General features: G+C 41.2%; 2 protein-coding genes across 12 annotated transcripts in view; both read right to left on the reverse strand.

The window, feature by feature from the left end:
• Positions 1–15,966, reverse strand: part of sytl2b (synaptotagmin-like 2b) — a 26,523-nt gene extending 10,557 nt beyond the window's left edge. Inside the window, exons 1-9 of one of the 4 annotated variants that reach the window (XM_033631896.2) lie at positions 15,714–15,966; positions 12,504–12,702; positions 8,285–8,445; positions 7,640–7,751; positions 5,159–5,207; positions 4,926–5,028; positions 4,016–4,439; positions 3,707–3,918; positions 308–2,656 (exon numbers count right to left, since the gene is read on the reverse strand). In XM_033631896.2, coding sequence (XP_033487787.1) covers positions 308–2,656; positions 3,707–3,918; positions 4,016–4,439; positions 4,926–5,028; positions 5,159–5,207; positions 7,640–7,751; positions 8,285–8,445; positions 12,504–12,688 — 3,595 coding nt within the window. In that variant the 5' untranslated portion in view covers positions 12,689–12,702; positions 15,714–15,966. The remainder of the gene's footprint in view (positions 1–307; positions 2,657–3,706; positions 3,919–4,015; positions 4,440–4,925; positions 5,029–5,158; positions 5,208–7,639; positions 7,752–8,284; positions 8,446–12,503; positions 12,703–15,713) is intronic. The other 3 variants (XM_033631895.2, XM_033631894.2, XM_033631897.2) reach the window with 3 other exon arrangements.
• Positions 15,967–17,923: 1,957 nt separating this feature from the next.
• Positions 17,924–23,586, reverse strand: part of picalmb (phosphatidylinositol binding clathrin assembly protein b) — a 30,878-nt gene continuing 25,215 nt past the window's right edge. For 6 of the 8 annotated variants that reach the window (XM_078167032.1, XM_078167029.1, XM_078167035.1 and 3 more), the window contains 3 exons: positions 21,682–21,786; positions 21,174–21,279; positions 17,924–19,375 (listed from right to left, as the gene is read on the reverse strand). In XM_078167032.1, the coding sequence (XP_078023158.1) occupies positions 21,187–21,279; positions 21,682–21,786 (198 nt within the window). In that variant the 3' untranslated portion in view covers positions 17,924–19,375; positions 21,174–21,186. Of the gene's footprint in view, positions 19,376–21,173; positions 21,280–21,633; positions 21,787–23,586 lie in introns of all 8 variants that reach the window. The other 2 variants (XM_078167031.1, XM_078167030.1) reach the window with 2 other exon arrangements.

Genomic DNA, 23,586 nt, shown 5'->3' on the forward strand with positions numbered 1-23,586 from the left:
CACTGCTTACGCTTCAGTATTGGATGAGTTGGGAGTAAGATTGGGTTGGTTTCCAAGAACAAGAATGAAATTCCACTTTCAAAACTTTGGACTATTACCTCACTTGTTTTGCACAGAACATGACAAGTATTTCCAGAAGGACAGGACTATGATGAAAACTGCAGCTCACATTCAAATATTGGCTGATTAAGGTGATAGGAACGTTGTTATGTTAACTGAATGTTATGCTTTCATTTACAGTAAAATAAAAGTTAGTAGTAGTTATTCATTTTATCCTGGAAAATGAAAGAGTGAAGTTTATGCTTACGGGTTGAACTGTTCCTTGAGCTGGACCAGGTTTCGGACGTGCTGCTCACAGACGACTCCTGACCTGCGTCTGAACTGCTGTAGTTTGCCCAAAGGGGGCGCTGACTAGTCTTGCCACCCCTCCTGCTGTAATGCTCCTCAGAGCTTACTGGAGTGCTAGCCCTCACTGGCCCACTCACGTCAAACTCATACCCAGGCATTCCTTCCGACCGCTCGGCCTTCACAACCGGAGCAAGGGAGGTGTGGACGCTGGTGTCATCAGTCATGCCCAGGTAATGCCGGTAATCTTTGGGAACACATGCCCGTGCACGTGGAGTCTCGGTTTCCTCTGGCAATCTTCTCGGTGAGGCACCTTTTTCAGCGTTCTGCCTGTGCTTTCTGCTCAGGGAGTGGATGGGGCTTACATCCATCTGAAGTTCTTGTTCATCAGGAACACTCAAAGCGAACATGCTAGCGGCACGACGCATGGAATTCTTACGACTGCTCGAATTGCTAAAGCTATCTCTTCTGTACTTTAGAGAACGAGTCTCTCTTTCAGAAATGCTTGGTGGTTTTGTGGATTTATCCTCTCGATCTGAGTCTTTTGAGCTCCTTTTGGATTCATCTGTTATATAATTAGACAGACTGTTTTTGCCACCATCTTTTGCTCTGGACCCCACCTGTCTATCATGAGGCACCTTTGATCGGTTTGGAAGAGGTGGAGACGATTTCAGGGCAGCTGGTCTTGTTGTCTCTGATACACAGTAAACCTCTGGGTCATCGTACTTTAACTCCTGAGATGACAGCTGGAATCTTATTTGTTCTTTTCTCTTGGGGCTTTTGGGTTTGTCAAGGGGCAATGTTTTCTTGGTATCTGATGCCGCCTCACCCCAGAACTCACGCAAACTGTTAAACTGTGTTCGGTTCTTGCCCAGGAGAGGGGATGGTTTTTCTATTCTCTGATTCAATGGAAGAACAGTAAAATTGTAAGGATTTGGAGCAGAGTCTTCCTCATCGCTGCCAAAATCATTTCCAATTAATGTCAGGTCGAACTCCGACTTTGTATGTCTCTTATTCAGTTTTGCTAGATTTGCACCATGAGCAACTTTACTATTCCCAAGAGCTTTAGGTTTGCTGGTGTAAAAAATAGGTTTGTTCCCCTCCTGCTCCCAGAAGGATCTGAGCTGCTTTATCTTCTCTGCAGTGCTTTCTTGATTCTGTAAAATTTGTCTGTTTGAGTGAGTACTGCTAGACGTATCCTCCTTTTGTTTGGGAGAGATGCTTGATTGCAAGCTGATATCCTCACTGTTCCTCAACTTTACATCCTCACTTGAACTTCTCTGCATTCGTGTTTTGGGTGTGACTTGTATATCACCTTGCTCGTAGTCCATATATGGGCTGCTTCTGGACAAACAGAGCTTCTCAGAGTCTGGATCTGTATTCAACTGAGATACCGAAATACTCTCGGACAGTTCGTCTTGCGGTGGGGTTTCTCTAGATTGAGAAATACTGTCAGGTTGTGGATGGTGGATGGGTGCCTTAGGCTGTGGACCAAGTGTGGTTACACATAAAATCTCAGTGTCTGAACCTCTTCTGTCACTTACTTGGGGACTGGCTGCTGACTTTAAATAATCTGAGTTGTTTGTTGGGTCATAATTGTTCCTGTGAGTTGAGGTATTCATCACCAGAGTGTCTGCCTCCAAGTAATTATCTAAGTGAGCACTATTTCCAGTATCTTCCTGTTCTCCTTCATCCTCATGATTTGAGGTGGACCTATAATAAATCCCCTTCCCATTGTATGTGCCTGGATCAGAGGGTATATCTGGTGTTCTGTAGGGTTTGTTAACTTTTTCCTCCTCTTTCTCCGCTGAGAGATGTAAAGGTTTTTGTCCTTTGTCGGTGGGCGTAATTGTTTTGCTTGTACGTATTTTAGGTCCTGCATTGCTTTTCTCCCAAAATGACATCAAATGAGAGATTTGGGGTGGCTGGCTTTCATCGTTGTTATCGTTAACTTCCTGTGACTGCATTCTGTCTCTCGTATCCTCCTTCACCTCTTCTTGTAATTCGATCACTTCCCTGTTGCTTATTCTGTCTGTTGCTCTTAACTCTAATGAATCCCCACCTCTTAATTTGCTGTTTTCTACATGTTTATCAGAGCTCTTTGTGGCCTTTGGATCATCACCTGTCCAATCAAGGTTGTCTGTGCTGCGGTTGAACCAGTCCAGCACCTTTGCAATGGAGTCCTCATCACCAGTGGGACTGGTGGACTGAGTGGATAATTGAAATGCATGTTTCTGATTTGATTTCTTTTGCGTTTGCTGTTCAGACTTATCAATGTAGTGGAGATCATAAGATACTGGAGGATCTGGATCTGAAAAGAAAGGTATAAAAAGAGAAATAAGAACTTGTCTGAACATAGTCAGAAAGATTCCTACTGTCTTGCTGGTGTACCCTATCTTCCAGGGGCCCTCAAAGTCTGACGCCTTTCCAGTTTGTCACATATTAGAACGGTTATTTTTGTGTTTCCATTGTCAAAAGTTGCAGAGGGTACCAACAGAATCGTTTTTCTTGTCAGTACTCTGTTGAAGCACTGAGAACTCTGATCTGATACCAAAAGGTGGAGCTGGAAACACAGTAGTCCATTGACTGGTCAAGAGAGAATTGTCACTCTTGCTGTACAAGGACTCAGAGCACGAACCTGCTATTTTTATATCCCATTGATTGTGACAGAGACTGTAAACACTCCAGCCTGTTCGTTCAGTGGACGATCAGTGAGGTGCAGACTTCCTCTGTGTCATCCGTCAAGAGGAAATACAGCGAGAGCTGAACACAGCAGTGACCTGGCTATAACTATCCGCTAACAACCCCGCCTTTATTCAAAAGTACTATCTGTGGTGAAAATGCTAAACGGATCTAGGGTACATGTCCATACAGGTTCCATACCATGTCTAGGAGTACTATACCAAAAGTGTTTGGTGGAAACGAGGCATATGAGTCTACAGCCATGCTAGCTGCACTGTGAGGCTGTAGTTTGCTAATCAGAATGCTAACAAGCTCTCAATGACTATGCTAATTCATTTCATTTAGTGTGTTAGCATGATGGAAATGTCTCATGTTTTTCGGTATTTGGTCATAGTCTTACTGGACAAAATGAACTCAGTTAGAATAGATAAATAGTTAGGGGAACACCAAAGCCATTACAAGTAACAAATTTCATGGCAAATTTTGATTTTTTTGAAATATTGCAAACTTTAACCTCTTGAAAACTCTAAAAATCAGGGAGGCTAAACTGCTCACATCTTTTGTCACAAGTAGCCAGTGGTCTATTTTATTCTATTATTATATTAGCTGACATTTGATGATGAATTCAAAGATACTTTTAGCTACACTAAATAAAGGTATTTCTCATTACTGAACTTACCCACAGTGCTTTGGGGCAAACTCAGTTCTTCCTGCATCATTACTTTTTCCACACTGCTGCCGTTTCCTCTGTCTGAATCCTGAATGCTGGCAGTGTGCAGGACAACAGCGTTCAACGCCTCATATTCTCTTTGTGTCCACTCATCTCGTTCATCGCTCTCCTTTGGGATCTCTGTGTCAGTTGGCGCTTCACTCTTGGTGAATGTGGCTAGTCTGAAATTTGTGAGTTGCAGGGTGAGTTGCAGAGCAAAGATAAGAGAGTTTAATTACAATTTTGGGGTCAAAGTCATTGAAGGAATCATCCACTCACCTGTCTCTTGTTACAGAGGGTGAGTGTCTTTCTCTCTCCAGACTGGAATAAGGCGAAACCTGAGATACATCACAGAGTGCCTGCTGGAAGTTTTCATCTAGGGGTTTGGATGGCTGAGCAGACTGAGATTGAATAGAAACACTTTCCTGAGGCATTTCATCTTGGCCCTTTATGAAGGACTGGTTAGAGCTCTCACTGGACCCTCGCTGGAGGCTCCGTCTTGGGGCGGGAACAATCCCTACTGACCCTCCCTGAGTTTCTAACACCAGGTAGTTGATTTCTGGCTGACTGGGGGTACGTCTTGTGAGAAATGTCCTCTTCTTTGGCACTGGCCTGAAACCTACAGAGGAGCCCTCTGATGTGAGGGAGCCCCCTGAAGTCTGACTCGCCTCTGCTGTGTGGTTTCTCAGTCGAGATATGGGCTCTGAGGGAAACAACAGAACAAACTCAGTCATATAATAGTCAGCTTCACTTTCCTTTTCAAAAAACAATAGATGGCCAACTTTTTCATTTTCTTATTCTTTGCATTGTGTTTTATATATTCCTTTGTTTTTATTGGATTGTTGTTCACTGATCGGATAGTTTTCCTGGTCAGTGTGCTTCCTCTTATAATATTTTTGTTGTATTTTTCTGAATGATGACAGCTCAGTTCTTTTCCCCTTTCTTCCTTTTTTGGTATTGTTTGTTTTTCAAATTAAATTGAGAGGAGCTCCTTTTATGTAAGCCTGTGGCTTCTTGACATCTCCTGACACATTTCTTATTTTGTGTGTGTACAAACACAAAATAGATAAATAAAAATGACAAAGGCTCAGTCTAATGGTCCCATTCTGTGCTGCTGTCACGTCGCACATTCATTGTTGTTGTGGTCAATCTCTACCTCACAGCCTCACAAATGTTCTTCAATCCAAACCTGTCTCAGACAACTCCTGGGCCTGCGTGGCTGGCATGTCATCATCATTTTCAGGTGGCTCAACAAGAATAAGGGATGCGCGGTTGAAAGGGTTCTGCCTCGGCTTGAAGGAAAAGGAGTATAAATAATGTTTCACATTACAATAGCTGCAATATGACTGTAACAAGGTTGCAACAAAGGAAGGAAAAAAATTACAGAAAAAGGCTGATCTATTTTGCAACAAATATGCATACCGTCCTTGGAGAGCGGACTGCTGAATTGACATTCTCTTGTTCTACCCCACTGTGGGAAAACAGATGAAATGGTTAGTTAGGAAAGAATTTAAAATCAAGACAATGTAAAGCATCAGATGAAGTGCAGTTTAACACGATGTGCCTGCTATGAAACATCTCAGCAACAAGAATGGACTACTGAATGTGGCCTTCAGTTACACAATACCCCTCAAAGAGACATGTACTGACCAAGAAGAGAGTCAAAATTACAACAGAGGGACACAAAACAACAAAAAGGGGCAAAGCAACGACAGATAGGTGCAAAACAGGTGCAAAGAGAGAGACAAAGGAGCTCACAACAACTTAGAAAAGGGGCAAAACAACCAGAGACACAAAATGAATACAAGACACGAAACAACTACAAAGAGATGCAAAGCAACAACCACAAGACATAAAACAACTACAAAGAGACACAAAATGACTACAAAGAGATGAGAAGCAGCTACAAAGAGACGCACGGAAACTACAAAGAAACACAAAATGACTACATAGACACACAAAGCAACTACCAAGAGACATAAAGCAACTACAAAGAGACTCAAAGTTCCCATTAAGAGACTCAAAACTACAGAGAGATACAAAATGACTTCAAGAGACTGAAATTACTACAAAGAGATGCAAAGCAACTATAGTACGAAGAGACTCATAATGACCGCTAAGAGACTCAAAACTACAAAGAGATGAAAAGCAACTACAAAGAGATTCAAAATGACCACTTAGACACTCAAAACTACAAAGACATACAAAATGACTTTTAAGAGACAAAAATTAACTACAAATTGATTGACTACAAAGAGACACAAAGCAACTATGACAAAACTCAAAATGAATACTAGGAGACACATAACAACAACAAAGAGATGCAAAGCAACTACAGACAGACTCCAATTGACCAGGAAGAGATTCAAAACTACAAAGAGACACATAATGACTACAAAGAGATGAAACTACAAAAAGATGCAAAGCAACCACAGAGAGACTCAAAATGATGACTAAGAGACTAAAAGCTACAGACACAAAATGACTACAAAGAGACGCAAAGCAACTACAAAAAGATGCAAAGCAGTTAGAAAGAGACAAAAGATGATTATTCAGAGATGCAAAGCAACTACAAAGAGACTCAAAATGACTACAAAGAGATGCAGAGCAACTACAAAGAGACCCAAAATGACAACAAAGAGACTCAAAGCAAGTACAGACACAAAATGACCACAATTAGATGAAAAGCAGCCACAAAGTGACACAAGACAACTACAAAGAGAAGCAAAGTAACTATAGAGAGACTCAAAATGACCACTAATAGACTCAAAACTACAAAGAGACACAACATGACTACAAAGAGACACAAAGTAACTACAAAGAGAAGCAAAACAACAATAATAAGAGGCTATACAATTATAAAGTCTGTGTGTCTTATCTATGTAAGAGAGGTGGTGGGGCCCTCTGTGTGTCTGTGCCCAGGGAACCAATGTCTCATAATCTGCCCATGCTCAGCAGCAAAGTTTTTTCTGTAGTGTGCATAACTGGGGCTTACTGACGCGTAAATAACACTGATATCAGAGAGGGAGATGTGTACCAAACCTAACTGACCAACAGTATCAAAGAACACTCAATAAGATTAATCTGACATTTTGTGGCTGAATAAGATGAGTCATATTAGCGGAAAGTAAATCCTAATTTTTTTATTGCATTTAAAATTCATGTGATGCAGTAATGAAACACAGAAACTGTGTGTGTTTCTGCAGAACCTACGGTTGCATTATCACACTGCAAATAGAGTTTAGGCAATTACATTCTTGAGTCTATTGTGTGTTTGGGAAATGTGTAGCTCTCTGCGCAATGTACAGAAGCTTGGCAGATAAAATATTGACCCAGCTCAAAGGTAATCAGAGAGATCAAGATAAGATGAACACTGTAAAAGTGTAAAGTTACTGTGAAATAAATAAATGAAAATCCAGGTATTCCACCTCAGAACAAGACAGAATAAGAACATCCTGATCCTGATGGTTATTCCAGAAATAACCACCCCTATAACATAAACAGCTTCTCATTGAGAGTCATCACACTGAGAGCTCTATTGAGTTAAACACTCTGCTGCTGAACTGTCAATCTGTTAATCCCTTATTATGTCAGACCACATCCTGCAGTGCTGTGAGCTGTAGCTACTGCTGCTTGCCTATAAAACAGACATAGTCCCAGTCAGCACCACCTATGTTTACACAGGCTGAGTCACAAGACACCGCACACAATACACACACACACACACACAAATACTGTATACACTGACAGACTGAGAGGCAAGCGAGAAGAGCTGCTACAGTATTTCAAATTTATCAGGTTATTTAATGTAATCTAAAGACACGTTGGCACACCGTTATCTTGACACCTGGCAGGCTAATATGGAAATAATAAAATGAAGAGGTAAAAGAAACGATTGTGTACTTGATCCCCTGCGGCTGTAGTTTGTCAAAACATCTGGCAGGCTTCGGCGGAGGGATGATGTCTGAGCCTTGAATGCTGGGTGTGTTGGATCTTTCAACTCTGGGAGAAGCATCTGCAGCAGAGAGGAGTTTACAGGAGCTTATGAATGACAGCACTGCAATCAAATTATTCCGTTCTGTTTAAGGTTAAATCTCTCCTAGCCCCATGTTTGACCTCAGCACTCCGTATGGTACCATTATATTTGCACGTTATCCAGCAGCAGATTTTTGTGACCCTTCAGTTGTCAACAATCTGCCCAGAAGGATGAAATGTTGATAAAACCAGTGTTTAAATCCTATATTTTCACAAACTGTGCTGCTTTACTCTGATCTCCTTCTCTTCTGTAAGATACACTAAGTCCACTGTGGAGCATCAGCAGCTGGCCAATGCAAAGATTGGATTTAAACTTTGGTTTCGCTTCAGAGAAACATTTTATCTTTCAAGGCAGACAGAAGACATCAGAGGGATTGTGATAATACCTCTGAAGATATAACCTGCTGCTGGATAACAAATAAAAAACAAATGTAAAAAGTGCTGGGGTCATTAATGGCACCAGAACATGTACTTTAAAACAAGCCCTTTGTCAACAGTGCAGAGCGAACACACCTAAACCAGGTCTCCTCTGCTTCATGGAGGCCCAGATGATCTCCGAGCCGTGGATCTTGTCCATGTGTCTGCGAGACTTGGCCTCGTAAAACCACTCTCCAGTCAGGTACTTGAGCCCTGGATCTGACTGCGGGGTGCCATCCAGAAGTTTCTCAAGTTTCCTGGGGGACAAACACAAATGCATAAGTGAAGAGGTTTTTTTTGCCTGCACAGTTATTAAGTGAATTTTTATGCAGTATGCTAATCCCAGCTGAGTGGCATTTCTCACTGAATGAAAGTTATTAAAACACACAGAATATTCAGGATACACTCTTGTAAATGAAAAATACAACATTTATTTTAAGCTGTACTGAATGGAGAATCTGACCCCATTTTAATTCAGTTTGAGCAGCAGTTACCTCTAAGTGAGCCGAGGGCAGACAATGAAAGAGACTCACCCCAACAGGGTGTTTTGAGGTTCTTTATGCCACATGAATGAATCAGCTGGCCATCAATGTTGTTTATATTTGGTTGAATTCAGATTGTGGAGTTGGTTGACCAAAATTAAATTTCACGACAACATCCATTGCCAACCTCAATTTGACCTCTAGCTCACATGGAACGTACACCATGTGGCCTGGGTTCAATACCAACCCATGACCCCTTTAGCGATGTCATCTCCTCTCCCAATTCAGTTCCACAAGCTTTACTGGCATTACATTACTTATGTGATGCCAAAGCACAGTTACAATTTAAGACATTGGATTCAGAAACAATTAACATCAACGTATTATTACAAAATCCATCCATCCATCCATTTTTGTAACAGCTTATCCTCTTGAGGGTCACCAGACTATCACAAGACTGACACATTGAGACAGACAACCATTCACACTCACATTCACACCTACAGCAAATTTAGAGTCACCAATAACTTGCATGTCTTTGGACTGTGGGAGGAAGCCGGAGTACTCGGAGAAAACCCACGCTGACACAGGGAGAACATGCAAACTCCGCACAGAAGGGCTCCCACATCCTGGGTTCGAACCAGGAACCCCCCTTAAAGAAAACTAATTAAGTGAAGGAGTAAATAAAACTGCAGAGTGTGAGCTGTGATGCTGTTGTGTTGGTTGTCTCTGAAGCTGTGACCTGCACTGACATATCTTGCTGCATCTGCGGCACTGACATTATTTTCTCCAAGTAGATGTTGCATTTTAGTCTGGTCAGAGAGTGAATCAAAATCCTGGAGTTTACATTTACATTTTTGTCTTTGTATGTGCTACATTGTAAAAGGGAATGTTGCTCTGTCTCCACCTGTCTCTGAGGACAGTGATGTCTCTCTACCCTTTTTCCTGTCACTCTGCAGCTGCTCTACGATAAAAAGCAGTAGAAGTCCTGGAAAAATAATCCAAAAACAAATATTAATGTAGAATATAGATGACTTAAACTTGATAGAATACAGACGACGTATACCTGGTTTTTGTCCAACAAAATCCAATATCTTCCAAACGTCTCATGCCAGCTATCCTGATGGAGTATAATGACATTTAGTCGCAAGGTTTGGAGAGCAATCCCAAAGTTTTCATAATGTCATCATGTTAATGTCCACACAACTTGAAATTCTAACGTTGTTAACCATTTAAAATATTGTGAACCCAATTTTAAATCCAACTACAAGCTTAACGTTTGTCCGGCGTAAGATTCCAGAGTCTTTCTGACAACATATTGACATCCTGACTGTTTATTTTTTATCTTTTTAAATTGTATTAGTGGTTATTTTATATAGTTTTCTGTTTTTAATCTTGTGCAGCTTTTTTTTATCTCCCGAGGCACTTCACAAACTCACTTTGACAAAGTAAAATCTTATTATTTAATATCACTTTAATGGCACAATGTGTCTTTCTTCCACTCTACCACTTCCTCTTCAGACTTTGACACCAGCTTCTCATAACAGTTGCACATGATCTGTCTAAAGGAAGGAATTTGGAAAACATTCCCATCAAGCTCAAATTGAATCAAAGAGAAGCACCAGTTCTAACTCATCTTTCCTCTCGACAAATAAGCACAGCGGTCATGTGAATAAAGAGTAGCACATTATTACAGGCTGTTGGCCTAATCCTTTTACAGCAGACCGGCCGAGACACAGCGAGCATTCAGCCTCCTGCTGACAGAAAAAAGTTGGCCGGCCAATTCCATTAAACTCTTGATGAAAAGCACTTTGTTCATGACATTCTTGCCTCTTGTGAATGAAACGAAACACATCTTCAAAGAGGTTTTTTTGTTACTTTACATGCATGACTGCATATTTATTAGGAAAGAAGTTCCTTCCTTTTGTTTCTGCATGTGGGAGAGATCAGAAAAGATACTGGACCTTTTGTTTGTCTGAACAAGCCTTAAATATACACTGAGAGGAATGTTTGATCCCTCCCAGAGGTTAAACGGACAGCTCGGGTGCAGCTGATTTTAAAGCTGAAAAGAGGCAGTATCAGGCATCACACTCTTCACAGGTGAGGTGTCGCTCATCACTGAGGCCTTTAAGGGTTTCTATTCTTGTCCATCAGCTCAGCATGATCCTCTCTCATGTGTGGACATCAACTTGGCTCTAATCTAATTGCCCATTTCACATTGAGGCATCTCAGTGATGGAGGCGATGTCTGTGTCCGGCCAAGCTGTTATTGTGTTATTCTATTATGGTCAGACAAGTATTATTTTCACCAGCATGTTTACTGTCACACAAAGACCTCTGCTCACAAAACAGGCAACGGGAGCACTTATTAAATCATTAAAATGACATTAGCTGAATAGCCTGACATTAGCTTAAATGTCGGCTGAAACATTTGTACGTACGTAAAATTACCTGAGATAGAGCATCATCATCTCAGGCATTTATGAACTTAAAGGTCCAGTGTGAAGGATTTAGGGGGATATTTACTTGCAGAAATTGAATATAATATAATAAGTATGTTTTCTTTAGTGTATAATCCTGAAAATAAGAATCAGCGTGCCTTCGTTAGCTTAGAATGAGCCGATCTACATAGGGCGTGGGTCCTCATCTACTGAGATTGCTATGATGCACATATTCCTACAGTAGCCCAGAACAGACAAAACAAACACTGCCTCTAGATGGGGACATTCGTGTTTTTGCGTCGGACACCATAGTTAGCAGCCTCTCAGTGATGAGAGCGGCAAAAAAACACAGATTTTTTATGTAAATACTGCTTAATACAATGTTTTTACCGGTTTAAATCTCCAAGTCCGTTTGTTTTAGAGAGAAAAATACCTCTGTTGATAATTCGGATACCGGTAAAAACCTCTTGAATGTCTGGATTTTAAATTATCAGAGGTGAAGGGCTAGCTGCCTGTTGTCGACAAGCCAAACAGCATTGGAGACACACTATTTGTTACATGAAAGTGCTTTACTCTGTTTTTTAACCAGTTGTAATTACCTTGTTTATTTGTTTTGGAGAGGAAGAGACCTCTGTGAATAATTCGGGTCCCGTTAAAAACCCCCTTAACCACGAACACTGAAGGAATCTTACAGCCGGGGTCCACCGGGCACGTCAGCGGCACAACACGTCTGCAGCGCGAGTCCAGTAGCAGCTCGCCCCCCTGTTAATCAATTACAGCGGCTCTACCGGCAACGGGAGCGGCGCAACAGCCCCCCGTCTGCCACGCGACAACTCTCTATTTTAGGATGCTCTTCTAGTTTTGTCGCGCTACGCTCCCCTACGCGACCCTCCAGCAGATAAAAACTACATGAAATAGTGTGCTAAACGAGCACAATGTGTTTTAAAATGAATAAACCATTATCAGAGGTGATATGTGATGATTTTTTTCATGCATTTACCCATGTTTATCCGTGACATTGTGTAAATGTCTGTGGCGGACATTTGAAAGCGAGTAGATGACAAACAGTACAGTAAACTTGTAGATAACTCAAGTATGTAGGTGGAAAATGCTTTAACATTTCATGCAGCCTACATGCAGCCTCTCGGCTCGGCTTCTCTACGTGTCGCTTCCATACGCAGTCAGTGGAGCCCATATGAATACGCCGCGACGCTATGCTGACGTGACGTTTACGTTTGCAGCCGGTGGACCCCGGCCGTTACTCAGGAGAAGTTTCAGTTGGTTGCAATGTGCAATCCTCACCACTAGATGCCACTAAATCCCCTAAATCTTACACACTGTTCCTTTAAAAAGCAATTCAATTCCATTTTTTCTAGTTTATACAAATCTCTACCTGATTCTCTCCTCCTCAGCCTTCTTCAGTTCGGCGTCCCTCCTCAGCACGGCCATTATCACCCCCTGCTCCTCCTCCGTCAGGTGGCTCAGGTCAATCATGGTGGTTCCTCCTTCTCCTCCTGTTTCTCTCAGCAGAACGGTGTGGAAACTAGCAAGCGTGGAGCAACCACCAGCTGGGTCCATCACTGTTGGGCAAACTGTGTGGCAACAAATTCACATAGTCATATCCTAAAAAGCAGAGTTTTTGCTCTCATATATTAGTCTTTAGCTGGTGTTTGGTGAGATGTTTCTTAAATAAGTGACCATAACCACATGTGCCATCCTACACTACCACTGACCTACAGTGACTTCCTTACGTTCCTTAAGTTTCTGATTAAGGTTAGTGAGGGCAGTGACGCCCAGTAGCTCTATTTAAATCAGAAACATCTGCAGCACACTGACATTCCAGCAATTTCCTCAAATGGTTGTAAAGTGACACATGAATCAGTGGAGCTTCTCTATCTGCTCAGAAACAGTGACAAAAAAATGACTACATAGATTTACTCAAGAACTCATTCATGTGAAGTTATGAGGTTCTTGTGTTTTATTTGAGTATATCCATTTTATGTTTCATTATGCCTCCACATTTTTCAGGGGGAAAGGTATGTGTACCACCTGGGCTACTAGTCACTTTAAAGAAGATTTCAAAAAATTATGAGCTCATAAAGTGCAACAAACCAGTGGCTTCCAATGATTGTGGTTTATGAAAACTTACAAAACAAAAACATAACAAAACAAACAATAAATAAGGGACTAGTTGGGGTCGTCTGACACATTTAAAATGTCTGTAGCGTAGTTTCTCAACAGACTTCTCAGATAGTGTCTTTTAAGTGACTGTCTGAGGCCCAAGGAAGTAAATCCTCAATTAATTATTGACCCCTCCAGCCCGGTCTCACTCTGAAGTCGTCGGAATCCAGCGCTTGGGCAGTGACTTGCGGCATCAGACACTGATGAAAAAAGCTGTCCTTTAATGTCAGCATGATATGCGGCTGGTCGCTGTTGTAGTTTAACAGTGCTCGGTGGTGTTGGGGGAAATGCAGTGTGACAAGAACAGAAGTTAAGCCGGCGAAAGTCCAAGGAGGACGGGTGGGAAGGGTGGTGGATGGGTCAAACACACACCAACTATCAACCAGGAGGATGGTGTTTGTGTCCCGAAAGATTCTAAAGCCAAACCCTGTTCTTTTTCCTAAACCCAATCATGTGCTTTTGTTGCCGAAACCTAACCATGTGTGTCTGTTGTTGTAGGAAAAAAAAATAAATCAATTTGCGGTGTTGTACCGATGTAGTGTGTTTATTTTGAAAAAGCCAAGTGTATTTTGAAAGAAGACAATGCACACACAGCCAACACACCCATGGTACCTTGTACATTGTATCTGGATGTGTTGACCCTTCAGATCCATCTTGTGACCCTTTGGAGGTGCCTGACCCTCAGGTTGGAAACCACACTACAAAACTACCGAACTCTGTATAAAGTATTTAAAACTAACTCCACCTCGACCGGCTGTAAATCTAAAATGCTGCTCACACATCTTTCGTCAATTTCATAACATTTTCCAGAGAACGACCACTTTCACTTTGGAAACTTAATTCCATTTTTCTGATTAAACTTGTGTACTTAAAGGACCTGAGTGCTTCTTTCACTGCTGCTCATACACCTTAAGAGAGCTAATTTAAATATATCCTTTGTGCAACTTTTGTATGTTTATTTAGGGAACTGGTTGTTGACTCACAGGTTAGAGTTCCACAGACAAACTGACTGTCTGTCTCAACATTTATTCTGTAAGAGCAACAACTCCTCATCAGCTGCAACAACACTGCAGTGGCTGGTATTGTTGTGTGTGTGTTTGCAGTGTGTGCGTGTCATCATAGCAAATTATGGTCCAGGTGACACCTACTGTAGCCGGAACTATATCAGAAGTTGTTTTAAGTATTTTCCCAGGGGTTTATTTGTCTATCTGTCAGTGGACAGATGCAGAGCATGGCAACTGTGCAAGATGCAGTCACATATTTTACAGATGTGTACCTGAGATCTCAATAAAGGTCAAGATCAAAGATGGGTGTGGTCCGAGGGGAGGGGGGTAGGAAGTTGGGGGGTAGGAAGTCGGGAAGGGGCCATTGGCCTTCCACTTTATGCTTCTGGCTCACATTTTTTCTAGGTCGCGGATCACTGTATCACAGCTGGAGTGATCCCATTGCAAGATGGTCTCTAGTCATCTTTGTTCTACAGTAACTGACAGTAAAATGATGCCAGGTCCAAACCATACATGTCTTTGTACAGCTGCCGATTCTGAGATCAAAATGAACAAGCTGCTTGAATTGTTTTCTCGTCTACAAGTTGGTTTCTGTTTGGCAAACTACATTTAATTTGATTTACTGTGTATCCTGGAGATAAAAATGGTGTTAGAGGGCAGAAATTAGTTTTAACTGGTATTAACTGAATATGTCTTTACCTTAAATTTTAAGAATCATTTATTTTAACAGAAGTTCAGGCATAGATTGTCAAAAGTAAGGGCTAGAAATGGTTCAGTCCAGCAGTGGAAGAAGCACTCAGATCTTTTACTGAAGTCAAAGTAGTAATACTACAGAGTAAAAATACTCTGTTACAAGTTTAAGTCCTGCATTTAAAAAAGTTACTTAGGTAAAAGTACAAAGTATGAGCATAAAATATGCTTAAAGCAGCAAACATCAAAGTACTACACATGTAGAATGACTCATTAATTGGTGTTGGTAAAGGTGGAACTCATTTTAAATACTATGGCAGTAGTTAGTAGTAGTAGGCTAAAATGATATTCTACCAGGTATCTTAATCCATATGACATCATTATGTGATAGTTTACTTATATTTGGTGTTATATTCTGACTCTGTAAAGTAACCAAAGTTATTAAATAAATATAGTGCAGTAAAAAGTACAGCATTACTCTCTGAGATGTAGCAGAGTATAAAGTAACATAAACCTTAAAACTGTACCTCAGTACAGTATTTGAGCAAATGTACTCAGTTACATTCCCCCACTGGTTTAATCGTGTGACTTATAACATTTTCTGGCATATGGTTTTAAGCCCTCACTGTACAGTCCCCCATTTATAGATAATGTTCTGATGAAAGCAAACACTGATAAAACTGACATACTCTCAGTTTATCTTTAATGATTCAGAGTGTGTTTCCTACCTTACAGGACGCCTGCTGGCTTGCCATAAACCGCTCCTGTAATTCCCATCCTGCTGTGTCATTTAACAAGAGAAAACAGGTGAAGTAGGTGTAGAAGTGTTTACTTCTCCTTCAGGTCTGCTGCTTCTGGATGTGCTGGACTCCCCGGACAGGAGCTGAGGAGAGGGGGCGGACTCTGTGTGTGTAGATAGGGAGGACCTGATGTGCAGCCAGCTGAGCAGCTTGTTTCACTGTGTCATCTGTGCTGTGATAACAGGTGGCGTCCAGCAGGTGTCCTCAGTTTCCACATGTTGATATCACCAGTGTGTTTGACAAAAGGGTGTGAGCGTGCCCACAGGCAGGCCAGGAGAACCTGCAGTATTTCAAACAACACTTACATACTCATTGCTCACAGTACAAACAACTACAGCCTTAACTGTGTGTAAAGTACACAGGCAGTGTTTCCACTGGGATGCTGATTCAACTTGATGACTTTCAGGCACCTCTGTGGTTTTGGTGCCCTACTGGGGTTGTTGTTCATCAGCCCAGAAAGAAGGCAAACAAAACCAGTTGGAAATAAAACTGTGACAGGAGCAGGGGAATCAACCTCTGGTGATTTCTGGTGACCCACTTTTTAAATGGTGAACACCACGTGGGACAGTCCCCTCTCAAGTCTTGTTAAGAAACACGTTTATCTACTGGATGAATAAGCCATGAATTATGCTGCTGAATGGTTGCGCTAACATTAACATTTTTGCCTTGTAACCCTCTTAAATACTGTCATGTGTATGCCTGGGACCTGTAATGGCAGGTTATGGTGTGGGCTGTGAGGAGTCATTTTTCCCTCTCAGATTATCCCGTTTGATTTTTGGAAGCTTGAGATGGTCAAAGACAAAAGATGATTGGTTAACCAGTTAATCCACATCTACAGTATTGCAATTATTAGTTGTAGTCATTTTTCAAGTGAAAAATCCAAACACTTTTGTTTGTTATTTTTGTCAAATAATTGACAGAATAATCGACTGTTAGTTAATTGTAGCCCTGCATGAAAGTATCCAGAATCTGACAACCCAGAAAAACACACACAAAAAAGTTGAAAAACACAATTTTGATATATATATTAAAAAAAAAAAAATCTTTCATTGGGTTCCAGACAGGAGAATAAGCACAATCCTACACTGTCAGTTTTTTCTAGGAAAAATATGATTTTTAAACTCTAGCCCGGACATCTAGTGTCCATCGCTACAAATCCTAAGTGGAAAACACAAATCATCATCCTTAAGTTAAACCCCTTTATATTCAACCCAGACTCAACTCAAATGATAAAGGTTAATAGTCAAACACAAGATTTTACACACAAATGTCCAATTAATTAAAAAAACAACAAATTCCAATTGCCTGATTTATCTCCTCACCTCTTCCTCTCCTGACAGGATTGGAAAGGGCTTTTGCCCTTCATGCTACACACAAACTGCTCCACAGTCCCTCAGAAACCTGCTTCATTTGAAGGTCCAGTATGTAGGAATTTAGGAGATATACTGGTCGAAATTGTATATCATATTCATAACTATGTTTTCATCAGTGTATAATTACAAGAAAATAAAAATCATGTTTTCATCACCTCAAATTGGGCCATTTTTATCTCCGTACAAAGTGGGTCCTCCAGATAGGGTCACTGACAACCACTTCTGTCACCAAAGGTCTTTCACATGCTTGGCAAGTGGACGAAGTTCCAGTTCTACAGCCTCGCCACTAGATGTCACTAAACCCCACACACAGGACCTTTAACTGTAACCTTGTCTAGAGATAATGCAATCAGCACCATGACAGTGACATTCCTGTGCCTGTGCTTTTACAGCTGTTTGATTTACAAGGTGTAGTTTCCTGAATTACTTTGAATCACCACACAACAGACAAGTACCCATGTGTTGTTAGAGGAAAGATATTCAGTGTACACACAGGGGGAGGAAGAGGAGGCTGGGTGGGGGCCAACAGCTCAGTTTTTATCAGGGGCCCCCCAAGTCATGCTGAAACCACTGAACTATGTAAATGTGTCTCATGCAGTGCCATGTATTTACAATATAATTTATAAAAGTCTAAATCATACTGCTTTATAAATTGTCTATAAAGCTTTAATGTATCATATCTTCCTCTTTGCGGTCGAACAGTTCAAGTCCATCAGATCAAACATTAACTTTGAATAAAAAATAAATAAAAATGCTCTACAATAGTTTGTGGAAGCTGCTCTTTATTTGTAAAAGAAAGAAAAGACTTCAGTCATTGTCTGCTACACGTTCTAATTACATAAAGAAAATATCTGCGGAGACAAACGCAGAGAATATCCTGAATCAAACTTAGGTAGAGTCAAATTTGATTGAATTGCTTTCATATTTCATACATCTTTCACTTTTGAGTTCAAAGAACAGTCAGGTATTTTTTTATATACACAGAGCACCGATCAACAGCGCTCCTCCACTCCGCCCTGGTCCTCTGGATCTTTTATACAACTAATTTACATCAAATCTGCAACCCTTTTCCCGTTAGCGTAGCGACAGCTAACTCACAAGCGGACACACTCCGTCCTCTCAACCCAAACCCACTCACCCACTCCCAACTCTCGAGGAACTGCAGTGTGGAAAGATGTGTGCAACATGAAGACAACTCTTTCACATTCAGAGTAAAGGCAGCCTTGAATACGGTCAGTGAGTCAATGGCATGCCAAGCTTAAAGCAAATGGAGCCCACCACCCAGTGCGACGCTTCAGATTCGTGGATGAAGTGTTTTTCAACTAGACAGGAAACTGATCCATTGCAAAAAACCCTAGGCACAGAATCGACTATATACTGGTAACTGACTCATACTCTAACCCCTGCACTTTAAGTACAATGGAGATTGTGAAATCTTTCATCTAGTAAAAAAGTTTCTTAACACAAAACTCGTAGAATATTTAGTGCTCTATCATTCCGCTTAATAGGTGTAATTTATATAATAGCTATTTTTAACTCTACCTCTCGATGATAGTCTGAGATCCTTGTTTAATGCTGAAGCACTCCCACTGGTGTTCAATGTACTGTAGATTTTACATTATTTTTTCCCCAATCTTAAACCAATAATCATAAATAAATACAAACAACACACAAGGAATGTCTACTGTAAACACGGTAAAAAAGACAAAAACTAAACAGGTGTAAACGCCATTAGCATCACTACTTAGTGACAGTTAAATAACTGTAGGGAGTGGATGACTGATGATCGGATCAAGAAAGGGAAGGATCGCTCTCCTGTTTTCCTTCCGCCCCCTCCCCGCTCAACATCAAGCCTTTACATCCAACCACAGTATTTCCAAATACATAACATCAAAGTTTCTCAGCACCCATATCTATCTTTACAGATTACACTGTAAAATGGATCAGGAATCCTCTGTAAGGGGGGGTTTAGACAGCAGCATCACTCGAAGTCTCGGACAAGTTACAGAATAATGGGTGTGAGCTATCGCCAAATGTCATTTGGACATGGTTACCATGGTTTCTGACAGTTGTTGCACCATTGTGTTCTTGACATGTCTGTATTTGGGAGGTGTGTGAATGTTTCTCTGAAGAGTTAGACTGCAACGAGGACAAAGCTTTGCTGCTAAGTTCTTCATCTTCCGAGAGACACTTTTCTTCAAATTACATGAACTGCATCTGCAAAGAGAGGCAACGGACCATGTTAGTGACAGGCTAAAGTGTGAAGAGAAATTATTAAGAAGTCAAATGACTGTTCGCTGAACCCTTCCCAAGAGCAGCACTGTCCAATTTTGAAGCTTGAATTTGTGTATAAGTTTTGTTCATTAACAGGTCTTGTTCTTTTTATCGTCTCACAGGGTCCATAACCATCTTTACCAATAAATTCCCATGACTTTGAGGCAAAGTTTCATGACCACACATTCTCTAAAACATCGCTCTTAAAATAAGGAGCCAGTCATGACCAGAAAAAGCTGGCTTGTGTCTCGTAGGAATAGTGAGAACTGGCCACCTTTAGCGCCCACAGTACATAAGAAGCTCTAGCAAAAGTTCAGTCAGGAAGACAATACTTTTCATGCTAAGGCTGTAGTTTTGTTTCTCAACCCGACATTCACTCCTTGCACATATGCTCACTCACTATCTCTTGGTGTCATTGTCTAGGTAGGTTAATTGAGCCTTCAGCTGATTCACAATCGACCAATAGCACAGCGACACAACTTCTCTGTCAGCCTTTCATCTTACTGCTCCTCATTTTAAATATGTTTCTTTCTCTGCCATTGGTCTTTCTTGCTGCTGTCCACCTCCCCATCACCACCCAGTCTTTACAGATTCATCAGCCTCATACGCCGCATCAGCCATCAGCCTCAGAGTCATCAGCCACCTCCACCAGTGTCTGGACTCCATGGGGGGATTTATCCTGGTGTCTGAGCGCCAAAGACTTCTGTTAAATCTTAATCAGCACAAATCATCTGTTAATCTGTACACTCATATTCTGTATTAAATATTATCTTTACTTTATTCTTCTGTCTCTCTTGATTAAACTGCAATTGGGACTTTCTGGACACAGCACCCGTTACGATCCCTTGTCCGATGGTGGACGGGAAGGAAGCGCTGCAGCTGGCAGAGTGAAAAGGCCGGTGCTGGGAGTTGACGCAGTGCTTAACGTTAGCTCTTTTAGCACGGCTAGCTGGCGCTGCCTCTTCCATGTTAATAATTTTGAACGTTTTACTTCACAGTCCACCTTTTGCACATCCAGCTTCCTGGTCTTTCTCAAGCTTCGCCTTATACTCGTCTAAGTAACTCTGGAGTATGTTGACCTTATTGCCTGGGAACTCTTTGCTTCAATCTTTCAGCGTGATAACATATAGCCATCAAGTGCATATTTAACCCCCCCCCCCCCCCCCCCTTGCTTTAACACAATATCTGAAAACATTAAATATTCACCCCAAGAAAATATAGCAGTTAGTTTTCATTTCAGCCACTAAAATCCACAGTCCGTGGTTAAAAATGAGAAGCTTACTTTAGTTTACATCTGTGGACCACTATTTTGAAAGATAATCATAAACTTTGATGGCAAAACTGCCGTTATTATCACTGTAAACAGCACATGTCGCATATGACAACAGAAAGCTTGACAGTAACTTGTAAGGACAGAGTTTAGCGAACAGTCAATTAATTAAACTCAACAATGGCTACAAGTGTCAGATAAAAAACAGGTTTGAGCATTATGTGATGACAGAGGAACAACAAAGGGTCAGAATGAGTCTGGCTGTGTCAAAGACGCAGCAAATCTGTCAGAACAAGCAAGAAATCCAAGCAACAAAGGTCAAGATAAAACAATAAATGAGAAAAATAGATGTAACATCTAATCACATGGAGGAGACATCAAGTGTGTTAAGATAAAAAAGAAACATAAAGGATGTTGGCACTGGGCATGCAACACGTGCAGGTGCACCCGCAAGCAAAGAGCATGCTGTACCTAAAGAGATGCTCTACAAGAAATCCTTGAGAGAGAGGTGTGCAAACGGGTCCTGTCCAGGGGCTCGGAGAGGACTCTGGCTGGAAGGACTAGAGGCTGCGGAGGGCTATTTCAGGAAGAAATACAGGAAGTAGGAGGACCAGAGGAGAAGTCAGAGAGTCAGTACAGAGACTGAAGGAGTGATGAGATTAGTTTGGAGAAGCTGTGATGTATGAAAGAAGGGTTAATAAAAAGGAGTTTTCGGGGGGGGATAAAACGGGGAGTCAAGACAAGGGAGATGATTCACAGTTTTGTCCCTTTCAGCTCAAGAGAGTGAAGGATCCATTGTTAAAACTGTCATCATCTTCGGCAGTATTCACACTGACAACAAAGCCTACACAGTGACTAATTATGGCACACGTCACGGCACAATGGATACACCTATTTACTCAACCTGATAACTGCGCAAATAGATACTGACTTCATTGTGCATCAGCTGGGTGGCGTGGTCAGACTGCTGTGCACCCACCTGAGCACTAGACACAGAGCCGAAGGGGTTGGGTGGCCTCATCACAGGCTGGGAGTACATCATGGTGGGTGGATTCATCATCCCCATAGAGCCCATTTGTGGAGGCTGCAGCGTGTTGCACAAGGATGAGAAGAAGTCATTTCAGTGATGGTGCATTTTAGTCTTTTGTTTTATAAATTTAAAGCCACATATTATCAGCTATGACGATGATCATTTTTCAGATTTATTGATCATAATTTAGTCTGTAAAATATAAAAAGGGACTTTCAGACTATCAGAGTCCAAGATTAAATCATTACATTTTGCCCCTAAACTCAAATCTATGCATCTTAATTTCAAACAATTATTTCAGCTTTATTTGTGAATTCATGGTTGATTTTTACAACCACTAGAGGCAGCAAACACAAACACTGTCAAACTCTCATTCAACATAATTTAAAGGTCCAGTGTGCAGGATTTAGTGCCATCTAGCAGTGAGGCTGTAACACTACAACAAAGTAAAATTTCTCCCGCGTGCAAAGCAAGTCGGAGAACTACGGTGGCCAACGCAAAAACTCAAATGGCCCTATCTGGAGCTAGTGTTTGGTTTCTCGGTTGTAGGCTACTGTAAAACAACATGGTTTACTCCATGGAAGAGGATCTGCTCTGTATGTAGATATAAACAGCTCACTCTAAGGTTACAAAAAAACAACAACAATTTTTTGTTCTAGGTGATTATACACGAATGAAAGCCATTTGAATGAAATATACTAGTGGGAATCCTTCACCCTTCATTTTATTTATAAAAACTACAGAAGTATTTCACTGCTGTGAAGATGGTCTTTTCATATAACTGGGCCGCAAATACCTTTGAAATTGTTGCTACATGACCAGAGAAAGCAGAGGAAATGGGCTTTGGAATTGGCTTTTGCACCAGAGGAACAATATTACGACTGGCTGGTAGCAAACAATCTCCAATTACAGTTAAACTGTTAGTTAAAATGTTTTTCTACAAGGCAACAAAAAGGCAACGCAGGAACAGAATCTTGTTTCATACTTAATCAGCACGACTTAGCTTTACTGTGTGATCTCAGTATTTTGAGCCTCCGTTTTTACAATACAGGAAACAGTAGGCCACACACTTCCTGTTCACAAATTCTTGTATTACAGCCAAACAGTGCACTGAAATATGTTTCTGAAGACATTTTAGGTGAGGAATAGGCAATACAGTAACGCAAACTGCAACAACAGGAAAATCTGAGAGATGGAGCTGGTAAAATGGAGCGAAGCAGTTCATTTAAACATAGTACCCTCATTGTTATGATACAGAGCTGGTTGAAAATCTGTGTATTCAAGTGTATTCAATTAATTTTCTAGGAGTAACTAAAACACAAAACATAATTTGCCCGAAAAGAACAACATTCCAAAGGTCATATCTTTTACATTTTTTGACTTCAAACTAGGGCTGCTCGATTAATCAAATTTTAATCTAGATTATGATTTGGGCTTTTAACGATTATGAAAACATAACAATTGACATAAAACGATTATGCGCTTCTTGTCAGTTTATTCTCGTTGTCTTGTGTTGCAAATCAAATGCACCCGGAAGCCGTGCATGCACAATACCTCCCCCTCCCCTCCTCTCATCTTTTCACTCCACGAGCGAGTCAAGTAGGTGAACTACAAGTAATGCCAGGAGCAGGTGATTGCGGAAGATTTCAAAAACAGCGTGCGAAAAATGGCAGAGGGAGAGCAAGAGAGGTTGGTCTGTGTGTATGTGTGTGCGTGCGCACGTGTCTGTGTGTGTGTGCATCGGGGCCGAACTCCGGCGTGCACAATACAGAGAGCGGAGGAGAATTTTAAACGCGCATGTAGAGACAGAAATGACATGCCGTTGTGTAAACAATATAAGTCATCATGTGCGCTG

The sequence above is a fragment of the Epinephelus lanceolatus genome, chromosome 4 (genome assembly GCF_041903045.1).
Source record: "Epinephelus lanceolatus isolate andai-2023 chromosome 4, ASM4190304v1, whole genome shotgun sequence".
NCBI classification, from domain to species: Eukaryota; Metazoa; Chordata; class Actinopteri; order Perciformes; family Serranidae; genus Epinephelus; species Epinephelus lanceolatus.